Here is a 22,200-nt window from a genome sequence, read left to right as displayed (position 1 = left end):
ACGTGTCAACCCGGGGCCACGTTTACCTGTGACTGCCGCCTGGACTGGCTGTCTCGCTGGACCTGCCGAGGGCCGCCCTGGCCAGCAGTCCTGTCCCGCTGCCCCTGCCCCGAGGCAGCAGCCCGTGTTCCCTGCCTCGGCCGGTTGCGGAGGGACGGCTCTGGGTTCCTGTGGAAATGGGGGAGCGTCGGGGTGCCCACTGAGCACGGGCAGGGTGCTGCCTGGCCTCCCCAGAGCCTCCACGGGGACTGACGTTTTCTCCTCCGGTGTCTGGTCCACGTCCGCGGGGCCCACGGCAGGGCCTGTGTGGCCAGCCTCCTGCTTTCTGCACTGGGATTCCCACTGCGGTGTTTGTGGTTTATGGACACAAGCTCGGTCGCCAGGACATGAACGATGACTGACCGGCAGCTGAGAGGGGCGGCCACCTGAAATCAGCGTCAATAAACCACTCAGGCCCTTCTCGCCGGCCCAAGGTTCACCAGCTCCTCAGCAGGGGTGGAGCCTTGCTGCCGAGCCCTGCCTCGCACTGGGGAGGGCAGGGAGCCCTCAGGATCTTAGCCTCGGGAGAAGGGGGCTTGTCCCAAGCTGCCTCAGAGAGCAGGAGTCCCTGGTGGCCCCCAGCCGTCAGGACTGAGATGGGAAAGAGTGTGGGTGCCCCCAGGGGGGCTTTTCTGTAAAGTGACCGGGCCCATGGGGGACATGCAGTCACAGGTGACTGCAGGCCCCCGTGCGGCCAGGGCACCCATGGGGCCTCTCAGGGAGGTCACCGTGGTGCCCGGCTCACAGCCCCCAGGAGGAAGCTACACGTGGGTACAGAGTGCAGGCTGGCGGCACCTTGGGGAGGTGGGATCCCGTGGGTGGGTGGCCCTTGGAGGGACCTTTGCCGACTGGCAGCGGGCTTCATCCCGGGCGTCCCAGCCAGAGCCGCCAGGACACAGCTGGGGCAGGGCAGAGAGCCTGGCCCACCCCGTCAGGCTTGCAGCCATCGGGGCACCCGGGGGGCGTCTGCTTGGCCCTGGGTGCTGTGTCAGCACAGCCAGGGCTGCGGGGAGGCTCTGCCCTCTGTTCTGGGGGGCGGCTGCCCGGGAACCTCCTGCCTCCAGGCTGACAGCCTTAAGGGGCTGTGGGTCGCCCATGGGGTTCCTGTGGGCGCAAGATGACCCTCGGCCTCCCCGGGGCCCCCTAGAGCCCCTCTTCTCTAATGTCCTGTCCCCTGCCTTGCCTGCAGCCGCCAGCCTCAGCCCTGCCCCATCCCCGGCAGCAAAACTCAACTCTGCATTTCAGCCTGCAGCCCTCTGGTCCCCACACGTGAGATGCTTCCCCTGACTTCCCAGGCCTGTGTGGCCTGGCCCGTTGGGCTCTCAGCCGCCGGAGACCCCTGGGCCTGGGTGCGACTGTCTCAGGCCCCCAAATAGTTGGGGGGGCATCACTGGACTCGTGAGCCCGTGACCCTGATGGGCATCCTGGCCAGAAAGCGGTGGGCAGGGTTGGGGGGCACCCGAGATGGGGGTGGGGCAGCTGGCAGGTGCAGGGCGTCTGGGCCGGGCACCACGCACAGCCGCCTCCCCAGTTTCTCTCCGTCACCCATTCCTCACCCGGACTCCAGGCCCTCACATAAGAAGCCAAGATAAGGCCGATTTGTGGGCTAATCAGTTCGGGCCAAAGCAGGCAGGTGGGGCGCCCGTCGTCCCCCCAGCCCCACTGTGTCAACCGCCACGGGGACCCCTGCCCCGGGAGGTGAGCCCGGCCCGGGGGCCACGCTGCAGCTCGCTGGTCCATTCATCCGCTCACTCAGCGCCGGAGGAGCACCCAGAGCTGTCAGAAGTCAGAGGTCAGCCAGAGGCCGTACCCACTGCAGAGGTGGGAGGTGGCAGCACGGCAGGGCGAGCAGGGCCTGAGGGGGTGACCCGAGGGCAGAGGGCCTGGCAGGGGCCTGGGCGCCGGGCCCCAGTAGGAGCCGGCTTCCAAGGCCAGGCCGACTTTGGGGACCAAGCTCACTGCTGGGTGCTGGAGAGACAGGGCCGGAGGAGTCCCCTCATGGCCAGAGGGCCTCACCAAGCCTGTCGGGAGCCCAGAGTGTGTGGGGGTGGGGGGGCCGGGCGCAAGTGCGCCCCCCGAGCCCCGGCTTCAGCCCAGCCTCTGGCCTGTGGGGGACACCAGACTCTACACCCGTGTGGGGACCTCTCCCCACACTGGCCATTTCATGTGCCCCCGGCAGCCCTCAGGGATCTGAAGCTGGTCCTCACCCCACCCCTTGGGGGGCAGGCCTCTCTCCTGCCCCTCTGGCCAAGGACAGCTTCTGTGTCCAGCCCAGGACTCCCAGGTGTCCTGAGGACTCCGGGACCCCACATCTGAGAGCCGCAACTGGACAGGGGCGGTCGCCGTGGGCCTCGTTCTCTGCCCGGTCCGGCAAGTGAGTCCCAGCCCCAGGGTCACGTGCCGGCCGCCGTGCTCCCCTCACGCGTGCACACACCTGCACGCGCACGCAGACACCTGCACACGTGCGCTCGCACACCTAGCCGGGTTGGGTTGGTGAACAGCTCACCCACTCAGGCGAAGCCCACGCTCACACCTGGAGCAGCTGCTCTTCCCTCGTGAATGTGGAGAGCAAGCAGGTGTGTGGGGACCAGGTGGGCCCCAAGTGTGCTGAGATCCCGTGCGGTGAGCCCTGGCCACCACCGCAGATGGCACATCCCTCAGGTGTTCCTGTCCCCTTGCCTCTGGGCACTGACTGTCCACTGAGGAGCCCGGAGGTTCCCAGGAGGCCTTGGGAAGGTGTTCTCAGAGAACCGAGGATGCCTCCTGGAGGCAGCATGTGACCGACCCCGAGTCCCATCTCGCACGGACTGGCCCGCCCCTCACAGAGACTCCTCACCCCCTCGTCAAGCCCCTGGCTGAGGCTCCTCCCCCTTCCTGGAGCACACGGGAGCCCCAGCCCCTTCCTAAGCCCAGGTCCCCTCCGCCCCTGCAGCCACCCCACAGCTCAGCCTCCTTGTGGCTGCAGGCCTGGCTGCCCCCCCAGCCCGCTGTGGCTCCTCCTGGGGTCTGGCCCAGGCAGCCTGCTCTGGGCACCCACCTCCTAACGCTGAGGGAGGGTCTTCCTCTTGCTGACCTCTGACTTCTGTTGGCTGTCAGTGCCCCTCCTAGTGCTACTGGGGCTGGGCAGCCTCCGGGGGTCCTGGACTACCCGCTGAGGAGTCAGGGGGCCCCTGCCCGGTGGGTGGGGATGAGGTGGGCCGTCCCCCACCAGGGTGGACCGCTGCTCCCAGCCTCGCCAAGCCCAGCATCCCCTCCCCACAGGCTCGTGACTGGGGTCCCATCTCAGGAGGGCTGGGCCCCAAGTCTAGATCAGGTGTACACTGAGGTGTGCTGCGTACGGCTGCGGGGTGGGGGCAGGGAAGCCACGGGGCGTGGGGGAGAGCCTGCTGTGACCCTGGGGCCAGGATCAGGTGTCAGATGGGGGAGCCCCTGGCTAGGACCCGGGCCCCTCCAGCCCAGCCCTCACCCCCTGCATCCTGCCCTCCAGCCAGGCCTCTGCACAGGCTGGCCCTGTGGTCTGCTGGGACCCCGTACCTACTGGCTGAAACCGCTCCCCGTCCCCCGGGAGACTTGCAGCTCCCCTGGCTGGGTGGGCGCTGCCTTGGAGTCCCTGCCCTACATGTGTAATTGAGGTGTCCCAGCAGACGCTCCCCTGAAACAAGTTCGTGTGGCCAGCCCAGCGCCTGGCCCGCCCTCACCCCTGGCTCAGCCCTTGGGTGCTCCCAGCCCTGACCCCTCACCCCACTCTCTGGACCCAGAGCAGGGAGCTCCCCCCCGGCCCCCAAAGGCTGTAGGTGGGGAGGGATGGGCGGGGGCAGCAGAAGCCCAAGTTTGGGGTGGGCAGCCACACGGATGAGGCAGGTGTTGGGGCGAGCGGCAGGGGCTGCTCGGGGAGCATATCAGTGAGCTGATCGTGAGTGGGGGGCTCCTGGCAGGGACCCTCCGGGGGGCCCACCCAGGAGCTCAGGTGCAGCCACCTGGAACAGGGTTGGTGAGCAGATCTGTTTCCGGAGGGGCTGCTCCGGCATCTCAGGGGCCACGGGGGTAGGGGAGAGGTTTCACCCAGGCATCCAGCCACCTCCCCAGACCTGCCCAGACTACAGAGCCCTACCGACCCCCAGCCCCACCCCAGGCTCCACCCCAGACCTCTCACTTCTGACTCCCCGCCCTCGGCTGACTGCCCAGCCTGCCAGGGACAGGACAGAAGGCCAGCCAATCCCGGAAGCGGGCCGCGCCCCCGGCCAGCATGATCCCAGCAAGTATATAAATACACCTGCCGGGAGCCCACGCCCAGAGAACTCACACCCGCCTCAGACAGCGCTCCACACCTGGAGGAGTGCACACACCCGCCCCCCGGCCCCCCGCCCCCCCCCCCCCCCGGCGGCCCTGGAGAGGAACAGCAGCCAGGCCGGGAGGGGAAGGACCCAGCGCTGCCAGGACGAGTGACCTCGCGGCCGCAGCCTGGCCGTGACAGCCAAGAGGGTCGTGCCTGGGCCCCGCTGACCCCAGCTACCAGGTAAGGCTGGCTCAGCTGGCACTCACCTCTCACCTGTACGGGCTCAGGGTGGGGCACCTCCTCAGAGGGGTGGGGCCTCCGTGCCAAGGAACCGGTTATGTGGGGTGAACTGGCTGGGGGAGGACAGCCTGCAGTACCCCCAGACCCTGCTGAGGCTGCCGCCTGGCCTGTGGCAACTGCTGTCACCAAACGTAATGACGCTTCATGCTGCGATGCCGGGGCACTGGTGACATCACAGTGATGTCACCGTGACTCACGGCGGTCACCGGCAGGAGGCAGCAACCCCTGAGCCTTCGTGACACGTCACTGCGAAGTCATCCCACCATCCCTCCTGGACTGACCAGCAAGTCAGGGTCAGGTCACCCCTGGGGGGCCTCCTGGGCTCCATGGGGTTACGTGGCCAGCGTCTTCCCAAGGCCCTGGCCTCCTCTGTCCGTCGTGAAGGTGAAGGGCGAGTCAGCCCCTTACCCGCCCTCCTCCAAGCAGGAGCCACGTGGTTGTCTGGGAAGGAGACCTGGGCCCCGTGAAGGGGCAGCAGGCAAGAGGGAGAACATCCCACTGCCTCCTGATGGCAGCTGTGGCTGGTGTGACGCTCCCAGGTGGCGGGCCGGCCTAGGGAGGATGGCTGGGGCTCATCCAGCACCCCGCCCCCCGCTCCCCTGGCCACAGGCTGAGGGTCACTTCCAGGCCCTGAGGGCCAGCACCAGGCAGCCCTGCAGGTTCAGGCCGTGGCTGGGGGACAAACCTCCTCCTCGGGCCACGGCCACCACCCTTGCTCGGGCCCTCCAGTCTCCCGCAGCGCAGCCAGCTCAGGCCGGCTCTAGATCCAGAGTCCCAGCCCTCACCCAGCCAGGCCTGGCACCCACCCTCACACAACTGCCCGCAGATCGGGTGCGTGCCAACCAAATCGGCCGCCCACACTGGGACCTGTGTTCAAACCCACTTCACCTGACCCAGAGCCACACTCCTCCTGTGAGAGCCTGGGCCCCGCTGGCTGTCACCCCAGCCTCCGAGCCGCCTCTTCTGCACCGTGGCTGTTCTGTGTCATGTGCCCAGGGCCCACCCTGGCAGAGCCCCGATGTAAATAGTAACTGTTGTGGGCCATCGTCATCATCACCTTTATTTCTGCCCAGTGGCACGTCCAGGTAGGCCAGGGCTGGTGGGAGGGGTCTACAGAGCAGTGGTCCACATGGCCCAGGCAGACTGGGACACCCCAGGATGCTGAGCCCTGACTCAGCAGGTGAGGGGCTGGGGAGCGCAGGGTTACAACTTGAGCAGAAAGACCTTGAGCCAGGGACAGGTGGGACTTGGTGGGGGTGCCTGCAGATGGGCAGTGTCCTTCCCGGAATCTCTGGGTGATGCAAGAGAGGGACGGGGAGACAGCGACAGACAGACCTTGCAGGAAAGGGGCAATCGAGGTCACTCACAGGGGTCTCTGTTTGTCCCACAGCCCAGAACCATGTCATCAGGCCCGCAGGTGTGGCACACGGCCCCGCCGCCTGCCGGCAGGAGCAGCCCCACCGCCACAGTGCCCAGGCCCCGCGGCTCGGCCGGCAGCCCCAGGTCCCCCCGCAGCCCTGGATCAGAGAAGACGGCCTCCCCGCTGGAATGCTCCATCTGCTTCTCGGGCTACGACAACATCTTCAGGACACCCAAGGAGCTCTCCTGCACCCATGTCTTCTGCCTGGAGTGCCTTGCGCGGATGGCAGCCGCCCGGCCCGCAGGCCAGCCGGGTAGCGAGGTCGTGCCCTGCCCGTTCTGCCGGCGGCCCACAGCCGTGCCCATTGCCGGGGCCCCCGCGCTGCACACCAGCCGCCAGCTGCAGGCTCGGATGCCAGCACACCTGCGGCGGGAGGAGCCCGTGTGGCTGGAGGGCACCAAGCTGTGCTGCCGCCCGCCACCCTCTGCGCCTGGCCCTGCGGCGCCCGGCTTTGTGTACGTGGACGTGAGCCCGAGCAAGCCTGCCACGCCCGCAGCACCCGTGCCCACCCCGGGCCCTGCCCGCCGTCCGGGCTGCCTGGCCCGCTGCTGGGCCCGCCGCAGGGACTGGAGGCGCGCAGCAGTCATCGCCGTGCTGCTGCTCGCACTCTTCTGCGTGGTGCTCTGGCCCGTGCAGTGCGCGCTCAGGACCGGGAGCCTGCACTGCCTCCCCCGGCCACCCCCTGCCACTGCCCCCGCCGCCGCCACCTTCTCGCTCGGGTCCCTGGCTGACAACTAGGGTTACCGCCCCCACCCCCGGGATCCCAGAGGAGCCCCCTGGGATCTCTGAGGAACCCACACCCGGTTCGGCACACCTGCCCCCGCTCTCTGGGGCTGGTTCCTGTGGGGTGGACAAAATGGTCCCCCGAGCTCCCAGAGATCCCAGATCCCTGTGGGCCCCAGAGGCCGCCCCCCTAACTTCCATCTTGCAGATGGGAAGACCGAGGTCCAGGAGAGAGCTTGGCGAGGCCCCTTCCCCATACACACTGTGAATCGCACGCAAGACCAGCCCCTTGCTGAAAAGGGAGCGGGCTCGCCATCTTTCTTTTATTTTCACATTTCGCCCACGGCTCCTCCCTTCCCCAGGCAGGGCTGGCCCCTTCCCTCGGGTGGCCAGGGGGACAGAGGGCAGTGGCGGGGAGCCCAGCCCACCCTCCTGAACTGTACATTTTTAAATAAACTATTTTGTACTCGCAGTTGGTAAGGGGTCCTCACTCTCTGTGTCCTCTTTCCTGCACCATTAAGCCCCTCCCTCCAGAAAAACCCCCAGTCTGCCCCTTCTGCAAAGACCCTCAATCCAGAGGACACCCCCACTGGACTGCACTCCCAGCAGCACCTAGGGTGGATGGCCGCAGGTTCTAGGGCGTCCGACTGCTGTCCCCTCTGGGCTGTGGATGGGCTGCGGCGATTCTGGACTTGGCTGCCCCCGGGGGCCGTGAGGCTCTCCCAGGGAGATGGAGAGGGCCTGGGGCACCTGAGGCAGGCGGGACTGCTGTGGGGCCTTGGCCTGGTCCAGGGCCCTCCCCCCCAGCCCCCACCACGGTCACACCAGGCCGCCTCCCCCAGAAGTCACGGCCCCACAGTCCCGCCTGGAGCCCTGACTGGAGGGCCGCAGGACCCCGTGGCCCCCGGGAACCGAAGTCCAAGTGTGCACGGAAGAGGGGCTGGTGACAACCAGCGTGTTCTGAAGACCCACAGACCTCAGGCTCCTCCAGCAGACCTTCCCGGGCCGGGCCAGGCCTGGCTGGTGAAGCGAGTGTCGCGAGGGCGGGTGGGAGTCCTGCCAGCCCCCACCCCTCCCCCCCCCCGGTTCTGCCCTCAGCCCCAGGAATCCTGCACTGCCAGCTTGGCATGGCAGAGAGGCCAGGCCGGTCTGGCTCGCACAGGTCCAGCCTCCTCATCCCTCACCCCAAAGCCCAGGATTTCCTGCTCTTACCAGCTGGGCCTCTGGCTCAGGGACACCCTGGGGAAGCTGGGCCCAGTCATGGGGACCCACATGCTCTCTTTCTCCAGGCCCCAACAAAGACGCAGAACTGAGAAGAAGGCATTTTACTGAGACCACAAAGCCACAGGGACATCCATGATGGGAGGGTGCAGCCGTGGACCACAGGCCAGTGACGTCACACCATCACAAACCAGCCAGGCACACATGGAGCCTCGCCCTCGTCTCCGTGGTCACACGAGCACGCCACATATTCTCTCATTCAACAAACACGTGTCCACTCGTGACAGCAACGTGACGGTCTGGCCTAGGCCTGGACACGGCAGGGACGGAGCCACTGCCTGGCCCACATCCTAGACCACGGCTGTGGGCAGGGCTGAGAAGCAGCTTGGAAGGGGTGGGGAGCATGCAGGATGCAGGGGAGAGGGGCACAAACGCCGGTGACCACGGACTGGCACTCACTTGCTGGTCACTCGTGTTCCACATACAGGCTGACACTCAAACGTGTGGCACACAAAAGGTCACACATCGTCACTGCGCCGTGCAGGTGGTCACTGGTGGCCTCCCACACTGAGACAAACCGCAGCCCTGCAGCCCTGCCTCCCCTCCTCCAGGAGGGGCAGGGACACCGGATCTCCTAACCTTCCCTCACCATTTCTGGACGTGCAGACCTGGTCAGGGAGGGTCTGAGCGGCAGACCCGGGACCCCCGCCCCCCAACCCCGCAACGCTCTGGGCTGGGCGCCGGTCTGCACAATCCTAAACACAGTCCTTTGGAGGAACGCGAGGGCCGGCCTTGCTGGGCTCCCGCCTTCTCGCACGGCTCCAGCCCCAATCGGGGCGCGCGCACTCGGGGCCCTCACGGCCAGAGGCGCAGCAGGTTCTCGTACACGTGGCCGGAGGCCTCCGGGGTGCTGCGGGCGGAGACGGGCTTCGGCTGGGGGCCACCTGCGATCCCGCCCCCTCGCCCCGGGCCCCGCCCCCACGCCCGGGCCACGCCCCCGAGGCCTCCCTGCCGGGACTCCGCCCCACCCCCACCCCCGGTCCCTGACGCCCCACTCACGCCGCCGGCGCCCGGGACGGCGCGGTTCCGGGGCTACAGCCGGGGTCGGCGGGCGAGGCGCCCGCCTTCAGGGAGTCGCGCTCCTCGGGCGACTCGCGCTGAGGGGAGGGGCCGCTGGTCACCATGGTGATGCCCCCGCAGGTTCCGCCCCGGCCCGGCCCTGCCCCCACCTGCTCGCGCAGGCGTAGCTGCTCGCCCCGGATGTACCGCTGCAGCGCCAGGTACACGAACTTGTACTGCGCCTCGGTCTGCACCATCCCCGAGCGCTGCCGCCGCACATGCTGGATCGTCTTGGGGACGTCGATGTCGCAGTCCAGCCCTGGGGACGAGCGAGCTCAGGGCGGGGCGGTGAGGCAGGGAGGAGGTGGGAGGGCCAGATGAAATAGGCGGGGCCGGCAACTGCAGGGGGCGGGGCTAGATGGAAGGGGAGGGGCCGGTACCGGGGCGGGGCTAGATGGGAGGGGGCGGGGCTCGATTGCGGGGCGGGGCCTGCCTGAGGTGGCTCACCCTGCCTGCGAATGACGTCCACCAGGATGTCAATCACAATGATTGTGCCGGTGCGTCCGATGCCGGCGCTGTGGGGACGGACCAGGAGGCCTGTGGCCAGTTGACGGGACAAAGCCGTGGCCCCTTCCCCGGTGGCACCTGTGCCGCTGGCCCCGCCCCGTCCCTGGTCGCACCTGCAGTGCACTACCATGGGTCCGGCCCCCGGCATGCCGCTCTGGGCCCGGTTCACCTCGTCCAGGAAGCCAAGGACGCCGGTGGGCTCGGCCGGGACTCCGTGGTCCGGCCAGCCGAAGTACTGGCAGTGCGCCACTGTGCGCGGTGACTCCTCCTGGGCAGGGCGGGCTGGTGAGCGCCAGCCGGGGGGTCTGGGCGGGTCCCAGGCGCTCCGCGCAGTGTCGAGGCTGACGCTGCTGTGACCCTCGGTGGGGAGGGGCCCAGGGACTGAACCGGGAGGAGGCAGGCTGTGGCGCGGTGGGGTTTGCCAGAAGGAGTGACCAGCGGGGCCCGGACAGAGCAAGAGGGAGTGGGAGGAAAAGATGGGATTCAGGGCTTGGGGGACCCCCCAGATGGCCCCAGGAGGCTCAGGTGCCTGGGGAAAGGAAGAAAGATGGTCTGGGGGAGAGAGCAGCTTTCTGGGAAGTGAATTCGATTTGGGAAAGGCCAAATGCAGAGGCTGGCAGGACCCCCAGGTGCTTAGACAAAGGGAACTGGCCAGGAGGGATCTGTGCCTGGGAAAGGAATGGGCACCACCAGCGTACAAAGGAGGCCGAAGGTGCTGAGACGGCCCAGGGAGGGCTGGAGGGAGAGGTGCATGTGGGTGTGAGGCCGCCCTGGAGCCAGGCAACTGTGGCTGAGAACGTGCCCGACTGGAAACACTGCCCAGCAGAGCCCAGTCCAAGACTGTGCCCACTGGATTGAGGGACGTGCAAGCCACCAGGGCCAGCCCAGGGCCTCCTCACCCCAGCGCAGACCTGGGGACTTCCCGACCACTCTGACCCTGGCCCCACAGGTCTCGTTGCCCTCCAGGCTCACCTGGTCTGCCCGCCACACCTGCAGCTCCCTCACACAATAGCCCTGGGCCTGGTGCTCAGCAACGTTGCACACACGCAGGCGGCCATACGCTTGGCTGCCGTGCAGCTCTGGCCAGTATCGGAAACACTTGTTCTGGGAGGGTGGGGGCATGGCATCAGCCATACTGGAAGACCACCAGCACCCTTGCCCCTCTGCCCCGTGGGACACACACGGGGTCTCTTCAGTGCCCTCCCTGCTCCCCCAGCATCCCTAAGACTGAAGAAGCAAGGCTGGGCCAGCACCAGCACCGGTCCAGTGGGGCATGCGGCAGGCAGAGGGGAGGGACACGAGCCTGAGCCCCTACCCGGCCTCGCTCCACCTCTCTGGTGGTCATGACGATGACACGCGTGTTCTCCTGGTGCACCATGGCCCAGAAGGCAGCTGCCGTAGTTGGCAGACAGCCCTGGGTGGCGATGTACACCTTGCCTGGTCCGTGGCCTGGCTTCTCCTCTGGGTCACTCTGAAAGGAGGTGGGGTCAACTGCCTGCTGTTTCCAGGAATTAAAGTGCCAGAGGACCAATGCAAGTTGATGCAAATGATATGCAAAGTAGCCCAGTGGCTCACACGCAGTCCGCCGAGGGTGGGAGGGTCTTAGGACCAATATTTTGTCCAGCAGGCTCTGAGGACCCCTCTGAGGACCCCTTGTGGACTGCCGCACCCTGAATATCCCCCTGAATATCTATTGTCTTGCCAAGGTCCACAGATCACTTCAGAGCTCCAGGCTCATTATTATGGGGGATGGGGTGACTGGTGTTTGATCCACGCGGGGCCACGCGTGCAGCTGGCCACCCACACCTCATGCACACTCACCCTGATGTAGTTGGCGTTGATGTAGTCGGCTCCAGGCGCGCTGTCCTCCACATCACGCAGGATGACACGGGTGGTATCAACTGGGAAGGGAAGATGCCGCTTAGGTCTCCAGGGCAGAGGGGATGCTCGTGGACCCCACCTGCTTCCTGGCCCGCTGACCCGTGGTGAGCAGAGACAAAGGACGAAGGGGCAAGAGGGGGCATCACACCACTGGTGGGGAATGACCCCTGCCTTCACCCTCCAGGACCCCTCTGCCAGATGGGCCCCTGAATGTGGTGAATGGAGCCCTGGCCCCCCATGTGGCCCCAGGCCCCGGCCTCACAGGGGAGGATGTTCTTGTATCGGTTCTTGGGCTTGTTCTCCAGCCGCTGGCCCTCTTTCCGGGGATACAGGAGCCGGCATTCCTGCTGCTGCAGCATCTGGGGGAAGTGGGGCTTTAGCCCGTGGCCCCAACCCTTCCCGGGAGCCCTCAACACCCACCCACACCCCCTGACCCACACCCCTCTGCTGGCCCTTGCCACAGCCCCAGAGGATGGGAGTTGGGGCGGGGGGGGGGGGCGGGGCGGAGCGGGCAGCAGTCCGGCACCTCGAACTCCTCCCAGAAGCCCTGCTTGGCCTTCTCGCTGGCATCCATGGCCTCGTTGAGCTCCCGCACACGGCTCTCAATGCTTGTGGCGCTGATTCTCGTGGTCTTGAGGGGCTGGCAGGGAGAGGCCCGCGTCCAAGCTTAGCAGGGTCCAGCGGACCCCACAGTGCCCCGGCGCCCACACCCTTGCCCTCGGCCACCCGGCGCCAGCCTGGTGTCCTTTTTCCCGGGTGGGGCTGTGCCAGAATCCCTTGCCCCCCCAGGTGGAGAAGTCCACTCAGAGCCCAAGGTTCAGGTGCCCAGGGGCATACCTGCTGGAGGCGCACTACAGTCCCGGACCTCTCCACCAGAGGGTTCTTCCTGTAGCATTCCACCAGATCTCCCAGGGTGTCAAACCTCTCGCCGCCTCCCACATCGTACTTCCCATCTGGCTGTGGGGACGGCAGTGAGCGGCCGGTGGTGCCCCCTCCCCTGGGTCACCCCCCAACCCCGGCCACTGCCTCCTACCTGGAAGTGTATCATGACATGGGTGACGCGTGCCTGGCGGTCCGCCCTGTCCAGCTGCTGTGTGAGCACTGACAGCACGAAGTCCCCAGGTTTGCTCTGACTCTCCCGAACCAGGAAGCTGCCCGGACGCCCCTTCTGCATCAGCAGCTTCTCGGCCTCCTTGCCAGACAGGTGCCCGTGGTACCACCTGGCCCAGAACGGCACAGGTGAGACCAGGGGCCCCAGCCTGTCCAGGTGAGGGACACAGACCCACATGTAGCCTAAGGCTCTGAGACACAGATACCGAGAGAGGCACAGACCCACCCAGACCTCGGGGGCCCAGGCAGCACCCGCACCCAGGCCAGCCTCCGTCAGCCCTGCCCACCTCTCCGACCCTCCTCCGACCCAGAAAGCAGCAGGAGGCAGGACAGGCGGGCCCTGCAGTGCCCCAGGGTGACCACCAGGTGGCAGCCTCGTCCTCAGCAAGGAGGAGCAGGATGGTCTCCCCAGGCCAGCCGCACCCTGCTTCCACGGCAGATGCAGCTGGCTCAGACCTCCGCAGTGCACATGGGGAAACCGAGGCTGGGGGAACCTGCTCTCCCCAAGTCACCAGCCAGGAAGGCAGGGGGCAGGCTGGCTGCAGCCCTCCCACCCCGCACTCACCCCTGTGGCTGGTGCCTGGGACCTGGAAGAAACGAGGCCAGAACCCCGGGGGAGGGGGTGCAGTACGCTCCCTCAGTTTTGCCACAGTTGTGCCCAAGCCTGACCCTGAGTCCTGGGGGCAGAGGACACCCAGAGGCCATGCCCAGCGGCCCCTGCCCCCTCGGTCACTCGCACGCACACCTGAGCAGACACAGAAGCCTGGCTAGATGCAGACCCAGCTGCTTACCGTTCCGACGTGGGGTCCTGGCAGCTCAGCGGGTGCCAGAGCTCCACGGGGGCCCCGCCACGCTCTCGGAGCAGCGCCCCGCGCTGGCCTGTGTAGTGCTGCACCAGCTCGGCCAGCGTCGCGAACTTCTCCCCTCCGTACAGGTCATAGTAGTCGCCTGTGTTCTGGATCTTGATGTGGGTCACCTCGTCGTGGCGCCTGGAAGGGCCGGTGCGCCAGCCGCCGTTGGGGGTTGCTGCTCCCATCACCACCCTCAGCTTCCCGAACAGTGCCTGGGGTTTTCCTGCCCTGAGATCTCGGCCTCTGCTGTCCCCCTGCCACGAACAGCACGGCCAAGGCCAGGCCCCTCCCCTCTGCAGCTCCCCGTGTCCAGCCAGTGTCCGGGCCCCACCCTGGGTGGCGGGCACCCCACCCCCACTGCCCATGGGGCAGCCAAGATCGGGCTTGTCGACCACAGGCCTGACTCTCCCTTGGCCTGGAGGCCGAGGCTGGGGCAGCCTCTCCGGACAGACTCTGCCTCATTCCAGACCACCTGCCCAGGGGCTCCAGAGGATGGGGGACTGGGGCCCCGAGACTGCTTCCCCAGGTGTCCCAGTGTGGCCTGGGAGGCCCCAGGAGAGAATGTCTGTGTCTCCAAGGTGAGGGAGGTCCATCCTGAGGGCTAACCTCATCCCGCCTGCTGCCCAGGTTTAGTAGAAAACCCGGAAGGATCTGGAGCCCTTTGGGCAGACCCCTCCCCAGACGCCAGACTGACCCGCCTCACCCAGGGTGGATGGACACGGATCCGGCTGTCCACTCTGCTGGTCGTGACTCCTCCTGCCCATGCTCCCCACACATTGGCCCTTTCAGGTCTCCGGCGAGACCCCCAGTGTGCGGCATCCCCAGGAGATGGGGGCACGATCCCAGCCATTGAGGCCCCTCAGAGGGTGGGAGGGAGGCCCTGCCGAAGCCCACCTCACGGAGCCCTCCCTGAAGGCCTCTCTAAGTGGCCCCCTCCTGCCCAGAGGCCACCTGGCCAGGATTGCCAGACTCCCCCCCAAGATCTCGCCCCCAGCAAGGGTCCTCACTGCCCACCCCCTCTGGAAGGACTGGGGAGCCTGATCCCCAGCTGTGCCCCCAGCTGAGGGTGTTCCGACCCCTTGAAGTCTTGCGGGACCTCGGGGCCTGTCCACACCCGGCAGCACCACCCACCCACCTGACGGATAGCGTGAAACCCCCCGGGCGGCTCTTGCTGGGTCTTGCCAGGAAGCTCCCGTGCCGGCCCTTGGACAGGAGCAGCCGCTCCGCCTCAGCCCCGCCGGTGTTGGGATGAAACCACCTGGAACGAGGACAGCAAGTTGGTGACGAGAGAGCCAGGAACACTGGGCAGTCCTGACCACACCCACAATGCCTGCTGGGGCTGCCCTGCGCTCACCACCGTCCTTGAGCCGTGACCACAGGGTCTGGGGTCCGTGGGGAAGGAGGGGGCGTTGGGGGGGACCGGGGACACAGGTGGGCAGACACTGAACCACAGTGGCAGGTGGGGAGGGCAGACCCCCTCCAGAGCCCCCACAAGGACACCAGCAGGAACCTCAGCTCAAGCCCTCGGCCGTCTCTCCCACCGCCCACCGGGCGCCCCAGCTCAGCCGAAGGCACTCGGGACCCCCCACGGCCACCCAGGGCTCCCTTCCTCCCCTTACAGCCCAGCAGCAGACCCTGGTGGCCCACCCCCCCCACCTTCACCGCCCCTCCCGGTCCTGGCCACCACCCTCTCCCGAGGGACCCCAGCATGGCACGCCAGTCACTGGGTCAGCACCCCCGGAACGAGAGCACAGCCCACAGGCCCGTCACCCCCGAGAGCGCCCCCCACCCCGTTGCCGCCTGCCAGTCCCGGCCCCTCACCCCACCAGGCCGTGCGCCTCAGGGCCTCTGCGCCAGCTGTTCTCCGCTCCCGGCCCACATCGAGTGACAGGGGACCCTCTCCCCTCACTCTGCGCCACCTATCCTGCCTTATTTTTCTTCCCAGTATTGGCACCTTCTTGACATGTGCTACATATTTACTGGCTTGTAGTCTATCTCCTTGATTTTAAGCCCCACAAGGGTAGTGTGTACGGCAGGGTTGAAAACAGAGCCTGGGCATTAACAAACATCCTTGAATTCAGAAGTGAGCGACCTATGAATGGGTGGTGGGTGCTGGGCGAGCCCAGAGAGTCACCATCTGTTCTGCTGGGGGTCCAGGCTGAGAGGGACTCAACCCCACCCCCGCCACTGCCGCCGCTCTGGGACTGACCTTCACAGCCTCCCGCACGAGATGGGGGGACAGGGCAGGGGGACCTCATCAGGACTGCACATGAGCCCACGGCTGAGATCATGACTGCTGTTAACTTTACCCCGGTGGCTTCTGTCTCCGTGTGTCTCCCCCATTAGGGCAGGAATTTCTGGGGCTGGGATTAAATCATGCTCGTGCGGTGGCCCCAGAGCGTCTCAGAGCAGGGTCCCTGCACGATCCCCCAGAGGGACACTGTGACACAGTATCTGGCCTTCCATTGGCAACACTGTGTCTCCCAAAGGTCACTGCAGGAAGGGCTTGGGATCTCTGGTTCAGAGGTGTGTCCCTGGTTCACCGTGCAGGTGACACACGGTGTTGGGGGTAGTCCTGCCCCATCCTGCATCCAGTGGGAAACCAGGGCCCCCAACTCCAGTTCTGCTGCCTTGCGACCCCCCCAGGCCCCGCCCAGTTGTTCGCAGTCATAACCCGGGCACAAATGGGGTGGGGCTGCTGTGCCCTGGGCAGACCCTGCCCCGCCCCACAGTTGACCCACTGAGATCTTTCTGGAATGGGAATCAGATCACATCTCTTGCGTAAAGCCGGCCTGCACGCCTCCTCCGGTCCTCCTGCCGCTCCCTTGCCTCTCCTTGGCCCCTTCGTCCCTGCCGTCAGCTCCTTCCTGAACCCTCCAAGGAGTCACTGTGCTCAGTCTACATCGCGCTGTCTGACGCACAGCCCATGGCAGGTGTGGGGTGTGCAGGTGAATGGATTAAAATTCAGCAGAATCATAATCCCAGTTCCTGGGTCACAGTGGCCACGTTTCACTGCTGAAAGCCACGTGTGGCCACTGGAGGCTGTCGACTGCGGGTGGGAAAGAAATATTTCCACCATCACAGAAAGTTGTGGCCTGTGCTGGTCCACACTGCCCATCTTCGCCTGAGTCACCACAGACCTGTTTCCCTGGGCTCTCAGGGTCTCCCCCAGCCTCCCAGGGCCAGTGGTCAGGCCTCCTTCCAGAAGCACGTACTCCACACGGGAGTTCTCTACACTCCCCTGGTTTCCCACCTCAGCCGGCCTGGGTCCTCTCCCTTCTTCTGACCCCGCGGTGCTGGAGCCCCACCACCTGTGCCCTACACGTGTCTCCATGTCCACGCACTGTCTACATCTCCAGCCCCACCTGGGCTCTGAGCTTCAAGCTCATAGACACAACTCTTTCCAGTATCTCTGTCTGAAAGGTAACAGCATCTCTATCTTAACGTTTGCAAAATTCGAAACTCCTGAGAGGGCCCCGTTCTATGCAGTCCTCGCTCAGTGAAGGGGGTCACCGCCCGCCCATCACTCAGGTCCCTGCCCTCAACTCCCCAGCACTCTCCCAACGCTGTGCCCTCTTATCCTGACTTCCAAACACCCCAGAACCAACCACTTCTCCCACCACCCTGGGACCAGTGCCCACCGGCTCTTGCCTGGACGGCAGTATCGACTCCAGGTCTCCAGGCCTCATGCTTCACCCTCAGCAGAGCCATGGCAGACAGAGGGGTTCTCAGAAAATGCACATCAGAGCCGTTTAAACCTTGCCAGTGGTCCTGCGTGGCTCTCAGGATGCTCACACACACCTCAAGGACCCCCCACTAGAAAGCCCCTCCCCCTGTTGGCCATCTCTCTGTTCACTGACGTCACTCCGCATCTGGCCGCCTCCAGCCGGCCCTACGGGGCACGGCTCACGCTCCCTCCCTGACCATCCCGCGGCCCCTGCCATCAACGCTGCAGCTGCATCACTGGCCCACCTTCCACGTGTGGCACCTGCAACAGCAGACGGGCACGTACAGGCTTCTGCGTTTACCTGTCTCCCGTGTCTTCATCACCAGACATGAGCCCCGGGGGAGGACAGGCTCCGTTCTGACCTCCATGGCTCCCCAGGGTCCATGTACTGGTTCAGAGAGGCCCAGAAGCTCAGGTGACCTGCACAGGGCCACCCAGAGCGCCTATCCAGCTCACCCCGGGGGGAAGGAGGGCTACCACCAGCCAGGCGCTTCCGGGGCACTTTCTGGGCCTGGGGTCTCAAGCTCCCTCCCGCGCTGGCTCTAGAGGAGTGGGACCTGGGGGCTATTTGGTCGAGTGGTTTAGCAGATGAAGCTGCCAGGGAAGGCTTCCAGGGGGAGGAGCTGCCACATGATGACCTCCGGGGCCAATCACAGGACAGCAGGCGAGGCCACCAGGAAAAGGGCGAAGGCCTCGTGCCGTCAGAGACGCGGCAGTGTGTGTGTGGGGGACACTGGAACCCAAAGGAAGGCCTCCGACCCCCCCACCCTGGGGCCACCCACTCTGCTGAACCACATCCTGTGCCCAGATGCCGCCTCCCCCAGTCCCAGCAGCCTCAGACGCCAGTCCAAGATGGGCGATGCCCAGAGTGTGGGACCAGGGGCAGAGGGTGGAGGCCCAGCATCAAAGCCACAGAGCAAGGTGAAGGGCATATTGTTTGTCCTTTCTGGGACTCTCGCTCATACTCTCCGTCCCTCTCTCCTCCCCGAAAGCTGCCCCGGGTCTATTGGGTGGAAATCTCCAGGGGTGGGGTATCCTGAGAGGCCACAGCAGCTCACACCACAGCAGCTGCAACCCCAGGCCAAGGTAGGCCTCACTCCCCCGACCAGGCCTAGCGGTGGAGCCAGGTGTCCGCAGGCTGGCGCAGCCGGCGGCCCCAGGCTGAGGGGCGGGACGAGGTGGGGAGGCTGCAGTCCCGTCTCCAGTCTCCACACCAGTGTCACTTCTGTGCCAAAGGGCTCCCTGCTCGGTGGCAGGTCGGTGACTCAGCTCTGCCCTGGTCACATGGTCAGGCAGGCCTGGGAGAGGGGCAGGTGAGGTGGGCAGGGCACGCTGGGCTCCCCATGGGTCTAACAGCCTGGGCCTGCCAAGGCCAAGCTGAGCCCAGTCAGTGCCCCGGAGTCCGAGAACAGCCCAGCCTGAACCCACTGGCCACTGTCTGGTCCAGCTTGCTGTGTGGCCTTGGTGTCCCAGCTGTGGATGGTACAGCTCCAACCCTGGGACCCTGGGAGACCCACGAATGGCCTGTCGACACGCTTACACACACGGTACAGGGGCTGGACACACCTGCAGGGAAGACATTGTCATGATGGTGGGAGATACACAGACAAGTGGGGAGGGTCCCAGGCTGGGACTCCAGGGCTGGGGACCCCAGAGCACAGTCAGTGTTCTTCTCCATCTCCTTGCCCCCAGCCCCTCCTGGTCCCAGAGGAACCTCAACCAAGGCCTGTCCTGTCTATGCAGAACCGAACTAACCAGAGACACGCTTTCCTCTCCAATCTGGAACAGAGGGGAGCTCGAGGGTGTTCAGCAGCTCCCTATAGGACCCGGCTCCTTCCCGAGCACCAATATCAACACATCAAGCAGCAGCAGTAGGCAGGACTTGCGCCCAGCCCTGCCCACAGCACCGGAGTCCTGGGGCGAGTGGTGCCGATGACGGTGCCCGTTGACCCACAAACCACAGGGCGAAGGGGAGGCGCCACAGGGTGGGGGCAGGTGTAGGGGGATGGGCTTCACTTGGGACTTGGTTGGGCCTGCCCAGGCCCGATAGGGGCGTGGGCAGGGACCCGGGGGCCAGAGGAGGGACCGTCCAGAAGGCCATCACAGGGCGGGGCAGGGAGGGTTGGCGAGGGCAGGCAGAGCCGCACCGGGGCTTTCCCAGGCTGGCCCAGGGTTACATGCACATGACGCGGACATGACCTTTTCTGAGCACCAGAACTTGCCTGGGGGACAAGAAGGAGTGAGGCCAGTGGAGCCCGAGGGTTGGTTCCAGGCAGAGCCCAAAACATCCTCCTGCCTGAGCTCCAACTGGATGTTAAACCTGGGAATCGCAGGGCTCTGGGGCTGACAGGTTCCTGGAGACCCAACCCACTTGCACTATCCCGAGCCTAAGAGGGCCCTCGACCCTGCCGGAGGCCACCGTGCCAGGCTCACCACACCCCTTGTAAGGATTCTGGAGCCCTCACCGCTGACGCACTGCCCTGGCCCCGCAGATCAGATCTTGTCCGGCCCCCTCACTGATCTAGGGAGTCACTCGGGGTCTTAGGGCGACCCTCCCTGTGACCTCCAGCCTCACCAAACCCCAGAGGGGCTGTTCCGGATGTGCCAGGAAGTGGCGACAGGCGTCTCACAACTGTGGCTCGCCACAGATGTCCACATCCAGCTGGGGTCTGAGCTCACAGGAGTGTGTGCACACCCGGGGGGGGGGGCAGTCTGGTGGAAAGGGCAGGAAAGGCAAGTCCCGTCTTCCCTCTTCATGGAGGCCAGAAGCTGGCTTGACTTGAGCCCCGTCCCGGCTCTCACACACACCCCTGCCAGGGAGCTCACCCCTAAACTTGGTCCTTAGGAGGGTCGGGTCGGGGTAGGGGATGAGCCTGTCAAGGGAGGGCTGATCCTTGCAGGTCAAGGGGCCACAACTAGAGGGGGAGACCAGAGCCTCCAGGATGGCCCCAGTTACAGGACTGGGGAAACGGGGGGCCCCACCAGGTGTAACACATCTCTGGTGGCCCAAAGGGAGCCTGGAACAAAGCAAGGAGTCCAGGGGAGTGAGAGAGGGTCTGTTACTGACCTGACACGTGCTGCCCACTCTAGGCTCCAGCCACTGCCACCCAAGAGCACCATCCATTCCCTAGAGTCAGGGTACCTCTGAACCCCCACCCAGACCCAGCCCCCGATCGGAAAGAGTCCTATCCACCCGCAGGGGTGAGGCTGGGCCTCGATGGCCCGGGACGCGTGGAAGGGGGCAGGTGTCAGAAGGTCGGGCCTGAGCGCCACCGGTCGGGAGCAGGAGACGTCCCGGGGAGCATCTCGCCCGCACCCCCTGTCCCCGCCCATCGGCCGGAACCGCACGTGGTGGGGTCCCGGCTTCTGGCCACCGGGAGGCCGGGCTCACCTGCGCGAGGTCATGTCTGCTGGGCTCAGGGTGCTCCGGCCGCACGGAGGAGGCCCCGCCTACCTCGAGGATCCGCCCACCGGAGCTCCGCCCACCTTAGAGGTCCCGCCCCTCCCGAGCTCCCTTAAAAGGAGCCGCGCCCTCAGGTCTCGCTACGGTACTGGGAGGTTGCACCAGTTCCCCAGGGCGCCGGGCTTCAGGACGAGGGGCTCACGCCACATCACGGGCTCGGAGGGCGAAGGCGCCAGGCGGCCCTGGTCCGAGAGGCGTGTTAAGTGATTAATTATGTGTCCTGTTCGTCTGGGTGCTTTCCTTCCAAGAACCTTTCGAGCTCCGCCTCCGTCCTGGGGGAGGAGGGGCTGCACTCCCCGCACCCTGGGTGGAGGGGCTCGGAGCTAGAGAAGCGGGTGGAACAGGTCCCACCGGCCCCGCGTCCCGGAGGGGGACCACAGAGGGGCGGAGGTGGGAGCCCACGTGATAACCAGCTCTTCCCTCTTAGCCGTCCCAGCTTGGGCTGCCGGCTCCCCTTCTCCCCACCTCTGCCACCCGCCTAGTCGCCACACTTCCTAAGTGATGCTGACACCCACTTGACCTCAGGGCCTTTGCTCCTGCTACAAGTGCCCCCACCAGGCCGGCTTTCCCTAGGGCCCGCTGGCCAATCGCCTGGGCTCCTAACCTGGGGATCCCGTTAGGACCGTCAGGGCCTGCCCAGCGCCACGCCGCGCCCCCCCCGCCCCCGCCCACCTTTCCAGGAGTGGTACAGCACCAGCTTGGAACCTTCTGCTGCTCGCAAGCCCTGATCCCAAATCACCACCACCAGTGCCGAGCGCAGGCTGGAGTGCCCCTCGCCCTCCTTGGCTTTTCCCCTTCCTCACCGTCCTGGCAACCTGGAGGGTCCTGCACCCTCAGCACTGGTTGCCCCGAGAGCCCCTCCTTCTGGAAGCATCAGCTCCCAGAGCACCCTCTCCTGGTCCCCCCACCGTGGGGGTCTCTTCTCCCCTCACTCAGCCGAGCCCACCCTCCCTCACGTGCCCGGCCTCAGCCCAGCTTCCCCTCTGCTTGGTAGCCCACGGCCTCCTGGACTCCACTCAGGCGGCCTCAGCCCCTCAACCCAGCCACTCCAGACGCAGCAGGGGGCCTGCCCAGGTGCCCCTGCTCCTCAGTCAGTGCCTCCCCCTCCCTGTGTCCAGCCCACACCGGCCCACCAGGGTCCCCTTCCCTCAGGCCTCACCTCCACCCCATCCTGGCTCCCCCAGAGGCCCTCCTTGCCCTTAGTACCGCCAGCCCGCTCTCCTCGCAGCCCCTCTTCCCATCCTGTGCTCACAGACACCCGGACGTAGGCTGATACATGTGCAGACGCATACACACATGCACACGTGGCGGGGGCTGCAGCCTGCCCACAAGGCCCGCCATCCCTAAGGAGGCGACCTGGGGTGCAGGCCTCACGGGCCCACCCGGCCAGCCCCTTGCACAACAGTGTGCGCACTCGCCGCTCAGGGTCTCCTCGCCAAAAGCAGCCCCCACCCCAGCACAGGACCCCCTCCTCCATCCAGAGCCACCTAAGAGAGCCTGAAGCCTGCATGCCACCATGAAGCTCAGCGAGGAGCTCCCGGGACAGGAACTGGCCGGGTGGGC

The 22,200-nt window shown here is 66.1% G+C and overlaps 2 protein-coding genes across 2 annotated transcripts; one reads left to right on the top strand and one right to left on the bottom strand.

Moving 5' to 3' along the window:
* Window positions 1-4,427: 4,427 nt before the first annotated feature.
* Window positions 4,428-7,137, top strand: RNF223 (ring finger protein 223). Its single transcript, XM_079938633.1, has 2 exons — window positions 4,428-4,555; window positions 6,006-7,137. Exon 2 carries the CDS (start codon window positions 6,015-6,017, stop codon window positions 6,771-6,773), a length of 759 nt encoding a protein of 252 aa, XP_079794759.1. The 5' UTR covers window positions 4,428-4,555; window positions 6,006-6,014; the 3' UTR covers window positions 6,774-7,137.
* An 818-nt stretch (window positions 7,138-7,955) lies between these two features.
* LOC307194975 (tyrosine-protein phosphatase non-receptor type 11-like) lies at window positions 7,956-20,614 on the bottom strand. Its single transcript, XM_079938520.1, has 15 exons — window positions 20,566-20,614; window positions 14,583-14,705; window positions 13,388-13,585; window positions 12,520-12,706; window positions 12,324-12,443; window positions 12,013-12,126; window positions 11,749-11,845; window positions 11,427-11,506; window positions 10,921-11,076; window positions 10,578-10,709; window positions 9,719-9,873; window positions 9,546-9,613; window positions 9,209-9,357; window positions 9,039-9,136; window positions 7,956-8,889 (listed from the first exon to the last, which is right to left on the bottom strand). Exons 1-15 carry the CDS (start codon window positions 20,577-20,579, stop codon window positions 8,835-8,837), a joined length of 1,746 nt encoding a protein of 581 aa, XP_079794646.1. The 5' UTR covers window positions 20,580-20,614; the 3' UTR covers window positions 7,956-8,834.
* Window positions 20,615-22,200: the final 1,586 nt, after the last annotated feature.

This window comes from Stenella coeruleoalba (genome assembly GCF_951394435.1).
Source record: "Stenella coeruleoalba genome assembly, chromosome: 1".
Classification (NCBI taxonomy): domain Eukaryota; kingdom Metazoa; phylum Chordata; class Mammalia; order Artiodactyla; family Delphinidae; genus Stenella; species Stenella coeruleoalba.
This window is presented reverse-complemented; position numbering and strand designations above follow the sequence as displayed.

What these genes read in the sequence shown, in the direction of transcription:
- RNF223 (XM_079938633.1), top strand. Translation starts at nt 6,015, where the DNA reads ATGTCATCAGGCCCGCAGGTGTGGCACACGGCCCCGCCGCCTGCCGGC.
- LOC307194975 (XM_079938520.1), bottom strand. An exon ending in GCTTCTGGGAGGAGTTCGAG is followed by an intron (nt 11,846 to 12,012) that starts GTGCCGGACTGC and finishes CACTTCCCCCAG; the next exon opens with ATGCTGCAGCAGCAGGAATG. An exon ending in GAGAGGTGGAGCGAGGCCGG is followed by an intron (nt 10,710 to 10,920) that starts GTAGGGGCTCAG and finishes CCACCCTCCCAG; the next exon opens with AACAAGTGTTTCCGATACTG.